Source organism: Rhipicephalus microplus, chromosome 5, assembly GCF_043290135.1.
Source record: "Rhipicephalus microplus isolate Deutch F79 chromosome 5, USDA_Rmic, whole genome shotgun sequence".
Classification (NCBI taxonomy): Eukaryota; Metazoa; Arthropoda; class Arachnida; order Ixodida; family Ixodidae; genus Rhipicephalus; species Rhipicephalus microplus.
This window is the reverse complement of record NC_134704.1, coordinates 15,868,266-15,888,673: the sequence shown is the minus strand read 5'-3', so window position 1 is coordinate 15,888,673 and position 20,408 is coordinate 15,868,266. Positions and strand designations below refer to the sequence as shown.

At 45.8% G+C, this 20,408-nt stretch overlaps 1 protein-coding gene across 1 annotated transcript in view; it reads left to right on the top strand.

Annotated features, from left to right (window-relative positions):
- LOC119173999 (uncharacterized) overlaps window positions 1–14,931 on the top strand; it is a 29,760-nt gene extending 14,829 nt beyond the window's left edge. The window contains exons 10-15 of the mRNA XM_075894916.1: window positions 629–855; window positions 2,305–2,402; window positions 3,157–3,265; window positions 4,911–5,060; window positions 6,766–6,879; window positions 14,707–14,931. Coding sequence (XP_075751031.1) covers window positions 629–855; window positions 2,305–2,402; window positions 3,157–3,265; window positions 4,911–5,060; window positions 6,766–6,879; window positions 14,707–14,874 — 866 coding nt within the window. The 3' untranslated portion in view covers window positions 14,875–14,931. The remainder of the gene's footprint in view (window positions 1–628; window positions 856–2,304; window positions 2,403–3,156; window positions 3,266–4,910; window positions 5,061–6,765; window positions 6,880–14,706) is intronic.
- Window positions 14,932–20,408: the final 5,477 nt, after the last annotated feature.

Here is a 20,408-nt window from a genome sequence, read left to right as displayed (position 1 = left end):
ACCATGCTTGGCTATATCTGCCAACACATTCATACTATTGACAAAATTACAGTGAATAAAATAACCAAAGACGCTGTACGCAAAAATAATCACATGGAGGACAAAATACCACCATGGATGCGCATCCTTCTATCTTATTCTTCTTTTATCTATTTTTTGTACAAGAATCAACCTACATCATCAATGGCAATTAATACCGACAAAACTGCAACGCACGTTGGAAACGCGCTCAAGAATAACCAAATTGAAAATGTGCCGGATATGAAATGCCGAACTAGTTCATGGTATGTGGAAATACACCAAGAAATGAAAATGTCACCAACAAGAACCCGGAAAGAGCATGCGAGGAAAATGACTATAAATAACAATCTGGGGAAGCAAGCTCTGCGTCACTCAGTATGACCGACGACCTGCTTGCGCACTTCACGAAAACAAGTACAAAAAAGTAAAAAAATTAACTGAACAAAAACTATAACATAACCATATACTGATTAAGGTTATTCATAAGGACACAGCTTAGAGGTAAGGTAGCTCTTTCCTTGTGCTCTTAAACACAGAGTCGCGTGCACTTCTTGTAGGGGCTGACATTGGTCTTAGCATTTTTTTTTTTTTGTAACCAACCTTTCAGAAGCAAACCTGCAAGGCCGGCTGCTAGACGCAAAACTCAACCGGACATGCTTCGTGGTATCGCTCGATGCCGGCAAAGTGCTGAATGATCTTCCGGACAGCGCAGTGGCGCGGGAGAAAATAATCTCCTTCATCGCCAACTGGCTTTCCACTGAAGGCCTTTGCGGACTGGCGGTGAAAGAAACGGCCACCACGCAGCCCGTCAAAGCCCTCGCAAAGTTTCTTCAGGTGAGTTCACTGACGTCGGCGATTATATCGCGTTTACACGAGCTGGTAGCCAAGCTAAGAAAACCTATTTTTACCGACCGATCTTGCTCTGTACAATCGTGCGATGTTGATTCACCGACGCAGTGCTGTATTTGTGTGAAGGCGCCGTTGCTGTACCAACGTATTGCAAGCACTCGGTTGCGTAACTGTTGCCGGTGTTTTAGTGCTAACAGAGACTATTACATGTGAATGCCCTTTCATCCCTCGAACGACAGAAATTTAGTTGAGTTAGTCGGTATGTGGTCGTAAAAGAAGAGGTAAACGTGCAGACATGGACGCAAAAAAAAATAATAAGATTGGCGTTCATGTTGTCTCGATCTTTTTTGTGTGTGTCTCTGTCAGTACGCCTAGTTTTTCTCATATAGCCCTTTCGTGCTTCGAGAGAAATCCTTATAGACGTCCCCCTGAGAGCCCCTAAATTTTTGAAGTTGTCCGTGAGCTTTAGAAATTAGGTTAGGTTAGAAGTTAGATTAAGTACAAAATATCTATGCATTTCATTGCATTGGGTTAAAGCCCCAAACTAGGCTAGTTAGTTTGGTTTGGTTTCGTTTGTCATTTTAGGACCACTAAAAACAAGCATTACTCGAAGACTGCACTGGCTGTGAGCATCAAGTTGTTTTACGTAACGCAAATGACGCTTCCTTCTCTTTTCGCGAGGCTTCTTCTTCGGCGCATGGCATACAAGCGTGAGCAGCAGGCGCAGGGAGATATTTTCTTGCCCATTTCCATCTCTCTTTCTTTCTCTCCCTCTCTGTCTTCCTTTTTTTTTTTTTTTGCCGGAAGGAAGAGTGATGAAGCAGTAGATTTTCTTATACTGTCAATATTTCTCCATTAAACATGTGTGTTAGTGTAAGACCGCCATAATGCCTGCCGCAACGATATAGGTTTGTACTCCCTTGCCAAAATCCCTCCCGGGGATTGCAGGACTAATAAATAAATAAATTAATAAATTAATAAATAATAAATTAATAAATTAATAAATTAATAAATTAATAAATTAATAAATTAATTAATTAATTAATTAATTAATTTGTGGATAACGAAGAAAAAGAGCCCTAAATTTACCGTTCTTTCTTTCTACCGAAATCAGACAATCAATCTGTTAATTTGCATGCCTATTAATAGGAGTAAATCGGTCTAGTAGACCTATTGGATTTAATCGGCGCGCACAGGTACGCTTTCACTGTCCTTTCACCGACGGGATACTAACAAAAGAACACTTTTGTTCAATGCAACCACTGAGAGACAACCCTTATGACTGCAAGCAGATGCGCGATCCAACTCTGTTTCATGTTCTGAAGTCCAAGTGCAAAAAAGTTAATGTAAGAAGATGATAGTCATCTGTGTATGAACTGCTCAGAGCCATGTTAGCGCGTCAGCAACTGTAGGCGCGCTCTTTTGCTCTTGCAGGAACTCTCCAACGAGTTTAGCGAACGAGACCCTAAACCAGTTCTCATTTTGCTCATCTCTTCATTTGAACCGGAAAGCAGGCTCAAAGAGCTTTCAATGTAAGAGTGACATTTATTCGTTTGCTGCATTTAGTTGCCCATGCAGTGATCTATAACATCATTGATTGTCTTATAATTTATATATCACTTCCAAGGACGTGATCAACAGATAGTGAAGCATAGAAAAGTATAGCGACATTACGTGCAGGATTCGAGTGAAGTGGGAAGAAATTTAAGTAGACTAAAAAGCAGCCTTCGCACCGGTAGGGACTGAATTTACAATTTTCGTATAACGCGTGGAATGCTGTACTAATTGAAATACGAGGGCGGTCAATCTCTCTTCCAAAATGTTGTTCGTGTAATCCACAGATTGTTAGCCGATGCAGCTTGTAGCCACGGCAATGAGTCCGGAACATTTTTTTTTTTTTTTGTCAGCAGGCATCACGTAATACGTTATCCTTTTGCGAGGTGGTAGCTAAATAATGAATCTTCTCATACTGTTCAAAGGCATCGAATCTCTCGGAATGAGTGTCTCGTTACGAATTAACAAAGAAAGATAAATATCTCTTATTTTATTTCGGACATGTAAGCGGCGTGTTCAAGCACCAGTGTATTGGCATCTGCGTCGATGGAGCTGATTTTCTAGTAGAGCAACTACTGCTCAACCTGCAAGATGACAACTTTGCTCATATGTATTGCTCACATATATGGCTCCCAACTCGCACATAAAAAAAAAAACTTTACAACAAGATTACGTTCAAGTTTTTAGCGGTAAACTCGGGATATAAATCTTACACCTGTTACGCTTGGTTAGGTATCCTGACCTTCTGGTGCTTACGAACGAAGTGCCGAATGAATCTAAAGACTGCAAGCTTCACGGCACCATGACCGCGACAACAGATGAGGCACTGAAGCTTTCAATGGTAAGTAAGCTTTGTTTTGCTTCATTCATGGCAATGATGAGCGAGCTTGTTTACAGTCTCTGTACACAGAGTTTCCGCGTACAAGTCCAATCAATTCATGGAACAAAACTTCAATGAATTAACTTCGTTTGTAGCATTCACCAACAAAAAAAGAAAAAAAAGATTGTGTTCAGAGCAGCCTGGCTCTCTATATGTACATCGTGAGGCTATAGCTGAACCTACAATATGAGCCGTCCCCACTACGCCACCGATCGCCAAAGAGAGGGAAGACCACTCAACCCCTTTTTATCCGGTTCCCTTTCGGCTAGGTGTCTCAATCACTTTCCACATACAGGGATTCGTGCTGGGGCCGGGAAGTAAGAGACGTCACGATCTTTTCTTAATCATGGACGCATTAAATTCAATGGCAAGTGCAAATGGCGTACACACATACTGTCCGTGAACGACATCTCTGTTACACGAAATTGTAACACATCAGCAAATACTCGCGACACGCGAAACAGGATACATAAGCGAAGTAACGGTGACAATAGAAGGAAGCATCAATACAGAGTAAACACAGGACGACACAAATGATAAAATCATTAATTATTAAAACCGTGCAATGTTTCAGTATGCCGCATTCCTTCCCGCAAAGCTCGTTTAAGTAAGGGAGGTGAAGTTCGTCTCACAGAATGTCCATGTAGTTGGGGCCTCGGAGTTGGCTGCTCGAATCGGGGCCGAAGGTTGGTTCTTGGCGTCGAGGTCTGATCTGTCCAATTCGTCAGCGTCTTCGTCATCGTCGCCTACGTCGTGCCTCTCAGTGATTTCCATCTTAGCCCTCTTTCGTAACGCTCCATTTACTCGCCTCCTATCCCTAACTTTCATTCCTCATCGTATTGTCCTTGCCCCAGTCATCATCTCATCGCCTCTCATCGCTATCTCTCCGCACCGTTATCTTCCTTTTTCATTCCGTCTCTCTACCATCTCGAGCTCATCGCATCGTATATCTCTGAGCTCCGGAATGCCCATTCGTTACACCGAAGGTTTTCTTTTCCTTTTTTTTATGCGTGGGTTTAAGAAACGAGCGAAAACATCTTGAAAGGACCAAGGTTCAATCCGTGTTTGCGGGGACGTCACACTACATAGACCAGGCCGATGGAAAGGATAGCGAACAGAGCGGCACTTTGACCTTGGTGGAAAAAAGGAGAGTGGCCCTTTATTGTATTATGGATGAATCTATAGTACATTTTCATTACAATCTAGGCCACAACCACTTAAAAAGAAATGGAAAATTTGAGAGCACTTAGATGCCACACTGTTGGTGTTTCGTTTCATCGCTCATGTATACTTTACTGAAGTTCCTCTGCAAATACGGACCACACTATGAAGGAACGTTGTGCAAATATATGCCATCCACTTTGCTGTTCTTTTTTATTGGGGGCACCCTGTGCAGATATTTGTTAATCGTCATGAATCTGTAACCGCTTCTCGAAGTACAAATGCTGCTGAGGACCTTAATTGAAAAACAAAAGCAGCAAATGTTATGGTGGCACGCAAATTGCACTACGAGTTTCGAGCTTAGTATTTTTATCTTTCATTATCTACTGTGTCGTCAGAGCGCAGACACCGATGAGCTGCTCTGTTTTGTGCCCGCCTCTCGCAGAGCCGCCTGTTGGAGCTCTCCGACAGCCTGGGCTCGAGGGGTGGCGTGTGCTTCTCGACTACACTGGCCGTCTACAGGTACAGGCTGCACCACGGACTGCACGGGGCCGGAGAAAGCTGTCGTCGAATGATCGAGACCACGTTCGGCGAGGTACGTAGCGCTGTCGCTCTGCGTACACCCTGAGCGTCGCGTTTTATGTCCCCGTTGTAACGAACTCTGGTAAAGCGAACTATCAATTATAGCGAACTAAATGCTAACTTTAGTTGGACACGCTCTATTTCTGTGGCATTTAGTCTTATTAAAATGCAGCATGAAACGCGAGCGCCACCGTAATATCAGCTACAACGAAATCGCGTGAGGCTTAGAACTATAGGAAAGTAGCCCAAAAAGCAAAATAAATATTCAAATAACCACATTTTAGTTTAATCGCTCGCATCACATTCTTGTTCTAATAAACGTGAATGCGAGCCTGTTTTGTCAAACGAACTTGGTTCTGTTGTACTTTCTTATGACGATCAGGTCAATTTAGTTTAAAACGCCACAAGGGGTAAGTAATGTTTACCCTGTTAGTATATGGACTTGAAGCCTTTAGAATAACGCGTTTCTCTATGTAGGATTCTGACGATAGCTACGTTGGCGATTTGTTAGAGCCGATTTCTATTTATACCGTTACATTGAATATCGGGTATAATAACTTGTGACCCTGGTGCTACTTCATTATATCGAGATTTGATTGTGCAAGAGTGGTATTGTGGTTCAAACGAGTGAGAAGTTCGTGGGAAGATGAAGGACTAGAAGTGATAAACTGTGAAAGCTTGGCTCTAGCTGCATTTTTGTTCCATTATTTATGACCGCTAGCATGGTCTAGTATGATAGCGGTGTACGGATGTGAGAACAGGTTCCTTTTTTTCAACGACGGACTTTTGTTCGTGAGGGATAGATATCATGTCGGAACGTTCACCCCCAGCAGCATCCGACGAATTAGCACCGCCTAGTACACTCAAATTTCGATATGACTAAGCTGAATATAATCAAATATCATATATAAAATGTAAATTATTATTGTCTTTGCAACAGATTGAATCAGGAATATACTTTTATAAAGAATTTTCGGATATAATGAACTTACTTTCGCGTAAGATGCAACTTTGTTTCAATGAGGTTTGGGTATGTATAATAGGGTTCACAAATTTTATGATGCGGGGTGCCGAGTTGCATGAAGCCGACATCGCGGGAGCCGCAGGATCATACAAGGAGGGGGGGGGGGGGGGGGGGTAGGCAAAGGTATAAAAAATAGACAAATTAGAATAGACAATGATGTAAAATATTGGAATAGAAATCATTCATCTTTCGCAAGCATGTCACAAGGTTGGAATTTACAAAGAAAACTCAAGCAAAAGTTCAATTTCAAGTAGAAAATGCCGCGTCGACCTTCATACAGAGAGTGAAGGGTGGATGGCTCTGACGTCATCACGGGGGCAGCATGATACTGCCACACGGGCTGCAGGTTGACGACCTCTGCTATAAACGACGCGTGCACTTCGATAAAAATTGAGTGTTTGGAGAGAATTTCTGTCACGAAACAATAAAATTGAGGGACACTTTGTAAATTCTGAAGTGTGATTCGGCGAAGGCATGCGGCTATTCGACTGACTATGCCATGTCTTTTTTTTTTCCTCTTAGGGGCGAATATTTTAGGACCTTTGTCACGCTACACAAAACCGACACTCAACACCTGCACAACGAAATACTAAAACATCTGTGTAAAAAAAGTAAAAAAAAAAGACTGACTACTACTGAAATCCAACCAAAAATATGGCTGCAGTGGTTTCTTTCTTCATTTTTTTCCTCACAGGCATGTCCTCCGGAAGAATCTGATCGTTTGGTCGAGGTGTCCTCAATGACCTCCTACACATACAACAAGTCCCACATGCTCGCGTTTGAAGACCAACGGAGCCTCCGAATAAAGGCAAGTTTTGACCATGGCTATTCTGCAAACAAGGCGCAGATTTACACATAAACTTAAATCGCTCATAAGATTTTAGTCTTGTTAAGCCCCATGTTTATTTTTTCAAGGGTGCCATTATCACACTCTACTGTGTAATAAAAAAATTAAGGCAGTTTCGCAGTATTGGTACCAAGCCTGAAGTAAGTGCGTAGCTGGTCAGCCTTCTTTGTTGCTCTTCGGTTTTCTTTCTTTTCTCGTCGATTCAGCATTATCTTTCCCAGTTTTTTGTCTCTTTCTCTCCATTAATTTCTCTTTTCCTTTCCTTTCTTACTTTCTTTACTTTATCTCTTTTTCTATTTCTCGCTCTATCTTCCATTTTTATGCGTGGTTTTGCCCGCGTTACGCCAAGCGTTGACGACAGCATGCAACAGCACGCCCCCCCCCCCCCCTCCTCCGAAGCGCCCTGCATGCACTTGAAAATTTTCATATCTTCAATGGGGTTTCCATAAAGTAATTCGGGGGGGAGAGGGGGAGGGTTGAGAACACACGGTGTCGACACGCCGTGTTTTGGGGGACTGATGGCAACGTCCTCTCCAACATATATCATTACCCCCACCCTTTGAACTTTGCGCATAATGGCACTATGCCACTCTAAACCCGTTCGAAAAGTAAATTTTCACACAGGCTGTAATTCTGCTAACCTGTACTACCCTGCACTGAATTCTATTCTCCGCGACGGAGATCTCGTTTAGACACCACAAACGCACGACGCGAGAACTTGCCGAGGAAGAGGAGTGAAGTACTTTATTCAGAGTCCGGCGAGTAGATGGGGTGGGCGAATGGCCCCGCCTAGGTTACGGCCAGGAGTCCTTGAATCCCGGCTTCTTCGTCGGCCTGCTGGATGGCCCCCATCTGATCTTCGAGGACGGGGATGAGCATTGCGGCTTCCCAGCGCGCGCGAAGGTTGTCACCAGAGGCCGCATACTCGTTATGGGCACTAATCCCTCTACATTCCCATCACATATGCTCCAGAGTGGCTCTGGAGTCACAACAGTTGCACCTGTCCGTTTTGTATATATCAGGATAGATAATGTGCGAGAGTGCAGGATTCGGATACGTCCTATAGTTTGTAACTGCCGCCATTCGACAGACTGTCTATTTGTTAATTTCGGGTGAGGGGGCGGGAATATGCTCCTCTGTAATCTATAATGTTTTGTAATGTCATTGTATCTGGTCATTCTGTCTTCCCACTCCCACTCGTCTGCCGCGCCGTAATCACCTTATGATGCTGGGGCGGCACTTGAGAGGGCAGCTCGGTCGGTGAGTCCTCGAGCTGTGACAGCCTCGTTGTTGCTGTCCCCCGCGATGGCATGAGCAGGTGTCCATATAACGTATGTATTTCTGGGGCTTGTTCGACACCCTCAATGTAGAATATGCAGTGCCTCCGGGGAGATGCGGCTGTTGGCAAAGTTTCTCACTGCCGTTTGAGAGTCACTGACTATCATGGTTGCGTTTGTCTGAGCTACTGCGAGCGCTATGGCTATAGCTCTTCCACTGTCTCGGTACTTCTGGTGCGTATCGTCACGCATGTTGTACAGCGTTTGTTGCTATCGATTACGGCTTCCATAAACCACCGTCTGCGCTTGTATCGAGCAGTGTCTACGAAAACTGCGTCCTTGTCATTACCGAACTTTTTTTCATTTGCTTTGCTCTGGTCTCTCGTCTCTCGTCTGGCCTTATTGTGTCCGGGGAGCATGTTTTTTGGCAAGGGGGGGGGGGGTTATCATCATTGTTTCCCTGGTCTCTCTTGGGATGTCCACCTTGACGCCGTGTTGTGTGTGATACGTTATGCCTAGTCGCTTTAGGATATGTCTTCCTGCTCGCGTCTTAGAGAGACGTTCATATTGTGCCGTATGCTGCGCCTAAATGAGCTCATCTATGGTATTTTGCAGGCCTAGCTGTAGCAGTTTGTCCGTGCTTGTGCTAATCGGTAGCCCTATGGCTAGTTTGAATATTTTTTGAATGAGGCAATCTAACTTGATCTTTTCCGTGACATGCCATTTCAAGTACGGCGCTACGTATACTATTCTGCTTATCACGAATGCCTGTACCAACCATGTCATGTTTTCCTCCCTCATGCCACTGTGCTTAGTTGCTATCCTTTTTACGAGTCTCATTATTTGGGCTACAGATGCATCGAGTCTTCTGAAGGTTTCTCAGTTGTTTCCCTTGGCTTCGATGAACAGACCCAGTACCCTGATCCTGTCGACTATGGGTATGGTTTTTTCATCGGCTGTTCTTAACTGTATTTCTTCTCTATGAGCGAGATCTTGCAGGCAGTTGCCTGGTTTGCGATCTCTACGAGTAGGTCTGTACAGCAACAGCTCCGATTTTTCCGCAGAGCAGGCTAGCCCAGTACCTTCCAGATACCGCTCGACCGCTTCGACTGCTGTTTGAAGCGTTTCCTCTATTTGCCCATCACTCCCATTTCTCGCCCATAGTGTGATGTCGTCTGCATATATTGTATGATTCAGTCCTTCGGTTGCTTGGAGCTTGGTCGGCAGTCCAATTAGGGCCAGGTTGAAAAACATAGGCAATGATACCGAGCCTTGCGGCGTACCTGCACTGCCCATCTCAATTTCCTTTGAAACTAGGCCCCCTTTCATGATCTTTTCCTTCCTTCCCGTCAGGAAATTACGCACGTAATTGTACGTCCATTGTCCCAGACCTAGATCGTTTACCCTTTTTAGAACTGTTGCATGTGTTACATTAAAAAAGGCCTTCTTGAGGTCTAACCCTAGAATGACCTTTGTCGCTGTTCCCGGATTATCTATATTCTGATGTTTTAACTGTCGCATTGCATCTTGCGTTGAGAGGTTCCTCCTGAACCCTATCATTGTGGGTGGGAGCGCATCCCGGTCCTCGAGATAGGTAGTTATCCTTTCCAGAATTACGTGCTTCGGGAGTTTCTCCACGCAAGATGTTAAAGATATGGGTCTCAAGTCCGCAATCTGCAGTCGCTTGCCTGGCTTGGGTATTAACACGATTTTTGCCGTCTTTCATTGTTGCGGAATCTGTCCTGCCTTTCATGATTTGCTAATGAATTCAGTTAACTTAGTTATGGACTAATCATTCGAATTGCGTAGCACTTTGTTAGTTATGCCATATAGTCCAGGTGCTGATCTAGCATTGAGTTTTTGCAAGGTGGCCCTCACTTCTGCCTCACTGATCTTATCTAAATCATCATTTGCCTGCCCTGTAATCAGGGTGTGTAACAGGAAGCGCTTGAGAGATGTATGTTTTTTTTTGTTCAGGAAATCCTGCTCTGTTGTATTAACGTTTGCATTAATACGTTTGTATTAACCGATTAATATCGTGTCTTTCTACCAACTTGTTCCCGTCTGGGTTTAACAAATGTCTAAGGATATTCCACGTTTTCGCCATTTCTATCTGGTTGTCCATGTCATTGCATTTTTCCTCCCACTATTGTCTGCACAGCTGCTGGGCGTATTGCTCTATATCCCTGTTCAATTTAGCTATCCTTCTAAACCTTCCTTAGCTTCCCACATGTGGAGAAGCTTATTGTCTACACACTCTATAGCTGCACCTCTGGTGGCACCGTTTGCGTAGCTGCCTCCATGTCTCGTTTTAACTTTTTGGTCCATTCCTCAATACTCTGTATCATTTCGTCAGGCTCCTCTCTGATGTTCCGGAACTTGTCCCAGTCGACAAGTTTAAGTTGTCTGCCTTTTGCCTTCCGCGGCCCTGCCCTCACCATTATTTCAAGTATAGAATGATCGCTTCTCAAGTCACATTGCGTATTGGTCCCCTGCGTGTCCAGTAGGTTTTTGGTGAACGTCAAATCTGGCGTGGTATCCGCGCAAATTCTAGTCCCTGTTCTTGTAGGAATTGATGGATCGGTCACGAGCAGCAGGCCCTCCTCCTTTGCTTCCAACCACAAGTTCCTGCCTTTCTGGGTTTCGATCCTGTATCCCCATGCACCGGGCGGGGCGTTGAAATATCCTCCAATCAGTAGCGCCTGGTTGCCCGTTATAGCGAGGGTTTAGCGAAACAGCATGCGGAATTTGTGCTTTCTGTATTTAGGAGTGCTGTAAATATTTAATACAAAAAGACTGTCCTCTGTTTTCCGCATGGGTATGAGTTAGAGAAGAATGTGATTTATTGCCTTAATTTCCGTGTCGTGTTGCACCACCGCGTTATTTCGCTTAACCAACGTTGCTAATACCTTTGTCTCCCCATCAGCACTGCCGAATGACTTATATCCCGACAATTTGGCCAGCCTGTGCGTTTCTTGCACCATTATAACATCCGGGGTGCTGGTGTCTTAAGGATGTTGTTGCAAAATCTATCGTTTTCGATTATGTCCTCGACAATTCTATTGCCAAATTGTGTAGCTATTTTGTCTGTCCATGGCGGCGTTACAGACTCTCCAATCCCTCGGTGGGCACCGAGGTCCTAGCGTACAGCCTGAAAGACGTCTTAACCGGGCCCCCACCACTTGACTGTGATCCCCATATTGCTAGCTTGGCGTTGAAATCAGCCACCAGTTGCTGTACTTTCTGCAATATCGTCTTGCCTAGCGCCTCGATTTTCGCCTCTATGTATGCCTCAAATCTAACTTCTCCTTGTTCGAGCTTAGTTTGCAATTTTTTTTTCAATCTGTTCCATTTCGGCTTCCATGGTGTTTGCAAATTCCTCCTGTCTTTCTAGTGGCGTCGCCACTGCTTTGGGTTTCTTTATCACGATTTTAATCGGAGCGTTCTCTGGTTAACGTTTAATGGGGGTGAAGGCTGCTGCCTCTTCGTCCATTGCTGCGCCTTTTTCCTCCGTTATAACTTATGAGGTTTTCTCGTTGCGTGTAACCTCTCTGTTTTTCATAAGATCATTTTCTTCCCTGAATTTTCTAATCTCAATCATAAATGCAACATTGTTCTGCATGATCTGCGCCAATTTGTTCTCTAGCGCCTTAATACTACATTGAAGAGCAGCCTCTGCCTCCGCGCACGCCCCGGAAGCTACGTCAGCCCAGCTCACCTGGAAGGATCCCGCAGTGCCACGGACGCCACTCGGCCCTTTTGGGCTTTGGGATCCTCCTCCCTCCGGTGGTCGGGGAGACCCGGTATTGCCAGTCTTGGGTCTAGACCTCGATCTGGACCTCGATATGGACCTCGATCTGGATCTCGACATAGATTGGGTGGTAGTGAACGTAGAGCAGCTTTTGTCTTGTGCTTGAAGCTTGGGGAAGGCTTCTGGTACGGGTGCGTCCCGCTTCCTATGTTCCGATCGTTGACTTGAGTCGCCCCATCATTGCCTGTGAAGTGCTTTCGTTTCCGTCTCGTAGTAAATCGCTTCTTCCTCTCATCGGGCTCGTTCCCAGCGGCGTCGTTTCACCAGGTACGGTACCTTGACTCTGACCTTGCAATGGCGATCTGCCGTCGGGGGTCTTTGCCACACAGCTGGCACTTCACTTCGCACTCGTTGTCCTGCGGTGGGTTCTCAGCCCCGCACCCTTTGCATATTCTGCTATTCGGGCTCGGGCAGACGTCAGCTCTGTGACCAAGGCGTCCACACTGGTAGCACATGTCTATTTTTTTTTGCGGTATAGTGAGCACTTGACCAGTGTTCTTCCGTATCTCACATAACTTGGAACGCAATTCCCATCGAAAAGGACGATGGCGTTCGTGGTGTTTCTCATTCTCTTGGCCATGAGAACCGTCATTTCTTGATGTTACTATTCCACTATCTCTCTTGGAGACATGTCCTGCGTTACTCTTCGGATCACCCTTTTAGGTGTATCTTCCGGAGCTGACTCGTACGCATTGGCTTCAAATTCCTTGTTTCCAATCTTCAGTTGAGCGATGGTTCTGTATTTTTCAGCGCACTCCTCCAATGGCGTGCTGGCCACTAGAATGTTCTGTTTATAGTTGGCACATACCGTGTCTTCTTCTGATTCATTCCTGGGTATTTTAGCGGCGTTGGCGACGCAGCATTCTAGACGATTGATCCCGTAGTCAGTGACCTTGAAGCCGTCACGTAGGCGCACAATTATCTTGTAATCCTCCTCCGGCAGACCGGGCATCCTGCTCGTAGCCACAATTTGTCTTGCTCTCTGTACCTTCCTCCACCTGTTACTGACCGCGTTCTCGCTTGAGAGGTGCGTTTTTTGGTCATTGGCTTCGTGCGTTGTGGTTTTCTTCGTTGGCTCATCCTCTTCTGTTCTCAAGGCGCCAACCTGCTTCGTTCTCATACTCTTGTTGCGTGATATCCTCGCCGTCCACGCTCATCGTAGCCATCCTGTGGCATTAACCCGAAAAGACGCCGCCTTGAGGGGGCTCAAGACGCCAGCGTCCATGGGCTAGGCCAAGCGCATTATGTATAGCAGCAGGAGCCAACGGCGCCGTGCGTTCGTCGGCGTTACAGAAAAGTGGTCGATGTGCCGAAAATTAACCGTCCACCTACTTGAAAACGGTATCATGGGGTTCCGTGGAACTTCCACTTTCTTCACTGTAAGAAGGCATCCGTCAATTCTTTGATTTCACGCTGAGAATCACTCAGATCTGCGGAGCCGACGCGACATGCGTGTCTGCACACCGTGGCCCCCTGGCGGTCTCGAGAACTTGCCGAGGTTTTTCATATTAAAGCGAGGGCTTCTATGTGTGTTAGCAATCTTTCTTTGGCCTTATCGGAAAAGGAAGTGCTACTACCCAAGAAAAGGGAGTAGACCGTTTGGGAGGGGGGGTGCAGGGTGTGTGTTTTTGTTCTGGTTTCTTGCTTTTTGCTTCGCCCACGATTCGCATGCACTCTATATTTAGTCGAGCGTCAAGTTTAGATGTTATATATTTTCAGTTCAAGCAATAAAGCTTTCAGTTGTGTGTAAGCACTTGAGGTTCTCACTTTCTTGTCCTCGTATATTTTTGTTTCGCTACATTTACGCCGTAATGAATCAGTACCCATTCGCTCGCATTTCGGTTTCGCTTGATTCTATTGGGCTGCTATCGCGTATTTTGGAAATAAACATTTATTGTTCGTTACGCGTTGTGTACTTGCAATTCAGCAAAAAAAAAGCAACGTACCGGGCATGGGTCACGGAGTACACTGGCCAACTGCGTACCTCGTTATCAGGTTGAAGAATATTCAGTAATTACTTTGAACACAGACGCATAAAACCACGCATCTAACTTTCGGTACAAATCACTTATATAGGGTGGCTGCATGTTGTCTCGATACGAGCTATTTTCCTTCCGCAGTCTCTTTTAGGGGCGAAGCTTCTTAAGGCGTGCGTGTGTCCATCCTCCGTCGCTCTCATACGTAGCCACCGGATTACGATATGGGAGATGCCGATATTGGAGTGTTCACTAGATGGACGCACGGAAGGACGCATGGACGGACGGACGGATGGACAGACAGACTAGCATAAGGATGCGTGGAGCGGGTATGTGCCACAGGGGATGCGAGATGGCGGTACTTGGAGTGCTCACTAGATGGACGCATGGACGGACGGACGGATGGACTCACGCACAGGCGGACGGACGCATGGATGGACTTATGAATAGTCGCGCGACGGACGGAAGCAAGAACGAATGGATGGACGGAAGCATGGACAGCCTCACGGATGCTTTGCCCCACTCATCATCATTCACTCTGTGGATATGCTGTGTGTTGGGGGGGGGGGCGGTCAGTCAAGTCAATTAGCGTTATATGGTCAATAACTTCGCTTGATTTGCCCTACCGTGGATGCTGCCAGGCCGATGACGACTGATGATTAAGAATCGAAATAAAGAAGGGTGGTTTGTAGTAAAATGCTTTTTTTTTCGTAACGTATTACAGATGGAGACGTTCCTGAGTCGCTATCAGCGTGGCTGCGTGGCGGTGTTCGGCGCTGACATGGACACTGCGGCGAGCAACTGCACCGGCACCAAGCCATTCGAGCGCCTCAAAACCCTCCGCGCTCTCTTGGGAAGAACAGAAGGCTCTCTTCTACGGAGCCGCAGCTGAACAACGAGAGAAGGCAGTAGAAAAATATTGTAATTAAAAGATGTTCTGTAAAATATATCTCAGGAGATCATCCTTTGCGGGCTTTCAGATACGACCGTGACGTTTGCTGACAAATACCTTGTTTATTGCAGTGCTAGTTTAATGAAAAATCTAGCCACTTCCATGCAGTGAAAGCCTGTTGCCCTTTCATTCATTTCGTTCGAGTTTATTCTTCCGTTTTTTCTTACTACTTCAAAGTCATTTTCTTGTTTTTTTTATTTAATGTAAGTAAGGTTCTTAGTTCCATTCGATGGCTCTGGTCTGCGTGGGTTACCGTAGAATCTTTCCACCAAGTCTGAATCTTCCTCTCGCAACCGGCCAGCCATCTGCCATTTCAGGAACAACTACTACTGTCTCAAGCCGCTAAATCCAGTCTTTGCACACTTTGAATTGCCCACCGTATGTGAGCTTCATTACGCAAAACCTCTTTGAATACACTCATTGAATCGCCAGCCTATACAAGCTTCATCACTGACGCCCCTTCCAGGCCCTTGCTTCAAACGTGTGCATTACGTAAGCTCCATCACGTGACACCCTTCTCAACCTACTGCATGAATTACCCGACTTGCGCAAGTTTCGTCACTGGACATCAGTCCACCCTTTGAATCGTAGAGCTCTTTTAAATATAGACTGGAGGGAACTCTGGAGCTAGTGTTTATGGGAGCTGAAACGCACGGTGCCTCGGCGACCATGGGAATAGTCGGTAGTATAGGGATTTGTCTAATATCATCGTACTACTGGCTCCGTGCGTGTTCATGTGGCTTGTAGCTGTTTTCTGACAAAAACAAACAAAAACGGTGAATGTTCAGCAGTTTCACTTCTCTACCTTAATATTCAAGGCTTACTATTTCAAATCGATTCACAATTTCAAAAGGGTTCGTTCTTACCTTCAAAACAAAACCAAAACACAACAATAAATGAAGCCACAAGTGCGATTCGCTGCTCTCAAGTACGAAGACTAGACAAATACGTGTACCACCCATCATTCCCATGGTCGCTGAACGATCGCAGCGCCAGAGTGCCTTCTAGTTAATTTTAGGAAACTCTATGCTCTGAATCACCCGCCCTAAGTAACCATCATCACGTGACCCTCTTTCAGTTCGCTTTTTTAATCGCGCGCCTTCGTAAGCTTCATCACGTGAGCCTTCTAAATTCAATGATTGAATAGACCACCTATACAAGCTTCATCGCGTGTCATCACGTGAAACCCATCGCAATGTGTATGTAAGCTTCATCACGTGACAATCCTTTAAGTTCCTTCTTTGAATAACCCGCCTAAATAAACACCATCACGTGACCCCTTTTTTAGTCCACTCCTAGTCGCACGTTAGGCTTCATCACGTGAAAAACATCAGTCCTCTTTTCAGTCCACAGTGGGCCCATCACTGTAAGGTGTGACTTCAGACAAAAGTTGGGCCTTATCATGGCTGATAAGGGCCTCAACTTTTTCGGCTCGTTTCGATGCCTGTTGTGGTGAAGCCAACCTATCAGGCGTACTGTACGTTTGTTTCGCGCTAAAGTGTGCCTGAGGAGTTAGCTTCCCCGTCAGGCATGGTCAAAACCAGCGAAAAAAGTTTAGGCTCTTATCACCCCTGATAAGCCTCAAGTTTTGTCTGACGTCACAACTTGTTACTTGGCCGTACTGTGCGGCTGTTCCGAGCTAAAGGTTCCCCTGAGAAGTTGGCTTCCAAGCACTGCATGGTCGAAACCAGCGAAAAAAGTTGAGGTCCTTATCACCCCTGATAAGGCTAAACTTTTTTTGACGCCACACCATGCCTCGTAGTGCGTACTGTGCGTTTGTAGCGAGCTAATCTGTTCCTTGAGAAGTTGGCTTCCAAGCATTGCATGATCGAAACCAGCGAAAAATGTTTAGGCCCCTATCAGCCCTGATAAGGCTCAACTTTTTTCTGACGTCACACCGTGCCTCCTGGTGCGTACTGTACGTTTGTTGCAAGCTGGACGGTCCCCTGAGAAGTTAGCTTCCCCGTCAGGCATGGTGAAAACCAGCGAAAAAAGTTTAGGCTCTTATCACCTCTGATAAGGCTCAAGTTTTGTCTGACACCACAACTTGTCACGAGGGCGTACTGTGCGGCTGTTGCGAGCTAAAGATTCCCCTGAGAAGTTGGCTTCCAAGCACTGCATGGTCGAAACCAGCGAAAAAAGTTGAGGTCCTTATCACCCCTGATAAGGCTAAACTTTTTTTTACGCCACACCATGCCTCGTAGTGCGTACTGTGCGTTTGTAGCGAGCTAATCTGTTCCTTGAGAAGTTGGCTTCCAAGCATTGCATGGTCGAAACCAGCGAAAAATGTTTAGGCCCCTATCAGCCCTGATAAGGCTCAACTTTTTTCTGACGTCACACCGTGCCTCCTGGTGCGTACTGTACGTTTGTTGCAAGCTGGACGGTCCCCTGAGAAGTTAGCTTCCCCGTCAGGCATGGTCAAAACCAGCGAAAAAAGTTTAGGCTCTTATCACCTCTGATAAGGCTCAAGTTTTGTCTGACACCACAACTTGTCACGAGGGCGTACTGTGCGGCTGTTCCGAGCTAAAGATTCCCCTGAGAAGTTGGCTTCCAAGCACTGCCTGGTCGAAACCAGCGAAAAAAGTTGAGGTCCTTATCACCCCTGATAAGCCTAAACTTTTTTTGACGCCACACCATGCCTCGTAGTGCGTACTGTGCGTTTGTTGCGGGCTAATCTGTTCTTTGGGAAGTTGGCTTCCAAGCATTGCATGGTCGAAACCAGCGAAAAAAGTTTAAGCCCTTATCAGCCCTGATAAGGCTCAACTTTTTTATGACATCACACCGTGCCTCGTGGTGCGTACTGTACGTTTGTTGCAAGCTGGACGGTCCCCTGAGAAGTTAGCTTCCCCGTCAGGCATGGTCAAAACCAGCGAAAAAAGTTTAGGCTCTTATCACCCCTGATAAGGCTCAAGTTTTGTCTGACGTCACAACTTCTTACTTGGCCGTACTGTGCGGCTGTTCCGAGCTAAAGGTTCCCCTGAGAAGTTGGCTTCCAAGCACTGCTTGGTCGAAACCAGCGAAAAAAGTTGAGGTCCTTATCACCCCTGATAAGGCTAAACTTTTTTTGACGCCACACATTGCCTCGTAGTGCGTACTGTGCGTTTGTTGCGAGCTAATCTCTCACTTGAGAAGTTGGCTTCCAAGCGTTGCATGGTCGAAAGCAGCGAAAAACGTTTAGGCCCTTATCAGCCGTGATAAGGCTCAACTTTTTTCTGACGTCACACCGTGCCTCGTGGTGCGTACTGTAAGTTTGTTGCAAGCTGGACGGTCCTCTGAGAAGTTAGCTTCCCCGTCAGGCTTGGTCAAAACCAGCGAAAAAAGTTTAGGCTCTTATCACCCCTGATAAGGATCAAGTTTTGTCTGACGTCACAACTTGTTACTTGGCCGTACTGTGCGGCTGTTCTGAGCTAAAGGTTTCCCTGAAGAGCTGGCTTCTCCGCAATAAATGGACGAAACCAGCGAAAAAAGTTTAAGCCCTTATCACCCCTGATAAAGCCCGACTTTTGTCTGACGTCACAGCTTGCAGCAATGGGTGCCCACGTGACAAGGCGTGACGTCAGACAAAACTTGAGCCTTATCAGGGGTGATAAAGGCCCCAACTTGTTTCTCTGGTTTCAATTATGCATTGCGGGGAAGCCAACGCATCAGGGGAATGCCGCTCGGAAAGAACACATAGCAGGCCGATCGCTGCAAGGTGTGACGTCAGACATAAAATGGGCCTTATCATGGATGATAAGGGCCTAAACTTTTTCCTCTAGTTTTGCCTTCTATTGCGGAGAAGCCAACGTATAAGGGGAACTTTCAGCTCGGAAGGGTTCGTCTTTTCCTTCAAAACAAAACAGAAACACGGCAATAAATAGAACAACAAGTGCGATTCGGGGCTAGAAAGTACGAAGACTAGACAAATACGTTTACTACCTATCATTCACATGGTCGCTGAACGGTAGCAGTCCCAGAGTACCGTCTAGTTAATTTTAGGAAACTCTGTGCTTTGAGTCACCCACCCCGACTTCATCAGCATGTGGCCCCTTTCAGTTCCCTTTTTGAATCGCGCGCCTTATGTAACCTTCATCACGTGATCCTTCTGAATCCACTGATTGAATAGCCCGCCTATGTAAGCTTCATCACGAGAATCCCATCGCAATGTGTGTGTAAGCTTCATCACGTGACAATCCTCTAAGTCCCCTCTTTGAATAACCCGCCTTAAATAAACACCATCACGTGACCCCCTTTTTCTGTCCACTCTTAGTCGCACGTTAAGCTTCATCACGTGACCAACCATCGGTCCACTTTTTAGTCCACTGTGGGCCCATCCCTACAAGGTGTAACGTCAGAAAAAAGTTGGGCCTTATCATGTGTGATAAGGGCCCCGACTTTTTCGGCTGGTTTCGATGCCTGTGGTGGTGAAGCCAACATATCAGGGAAATCTTTAGTTCGGAAGACGGCACATATGGTCCGCCACTACTAGGTGTAACGTCAGAAAAAAGTTGAGCCTTATCATGTGTGATAAGGGCCTCAACTCTTTCGACTGGTTTTGGCCGTATATTGTGGGGAAGCCAGCGCATCAGGGGAACTTTCAGCTCGGAAGGGAGGCATAGCAGGGTCATGGCTGCAAGGTGTGAGGCGAGACAAAAGTTGGACCTTATCATAGATGATAAGGGCCTAAACTTTTTCGAGCACTTTTCGAGATGTATTGAAATGAAGCTTATGCATTTGGGGAACTTCTGGCTCGGAAGGCCCTCACACTCATGGTTATGTATATAGCGCCACCTAAAGGTATGGTCCTAAAAAAACACCAAAAGTATGGTCGCTCTTTTTCAGCTTTATGTTTCCTCAGCTTCTAGCAGCAACAGTGTTGATTCCTACAACCAGGGCTTCCTTCAACCTCATCAGACAAACTTAATTAGGGCCCTATTTACACACTAAAATTGGGGAGATACCAAGCTGGCCTCCAGATCCAACCAGGGACCTGCCGCACTGGTAGCAGATGCTCAGAGACTTTGCCACCTATGCTGTCAGCATGTGGCATTCAAGGACTATAGGCTAACCTAATTGGTTTAAACACCGAATACAAATTTTATTAAAATTGTACCCCAAAGTCAGAAACGCAGGGCTTCCACGGGAAATCATCATCATCATCAGCCTGACTACATCCACAGCATAGCAAAAGTATCTCCTATGTTCTGCCAATCAGTCCTGTCTTGTGCTTTTAACTGCCAAGTTGTTCATGCAAACTCATTGATCTCATCCGCCAACTTAATTTTGTCTTGTACCACATGTTTGCCCTCTTTTGAAATCTAGTTCCTCACCAGATTGAGCAAGATTGGACACCCTGGTGCAGTACTTGGCCATTACCTCCCCAATGAATACACTAATTAGTCAAAAGAATATAAGGTTACCTTTTTGGTCATATCAACATCATTTATTTACACTAAAAGACCCTTTTCAGGGTATTACTCAAGAGGTTGGGGTAA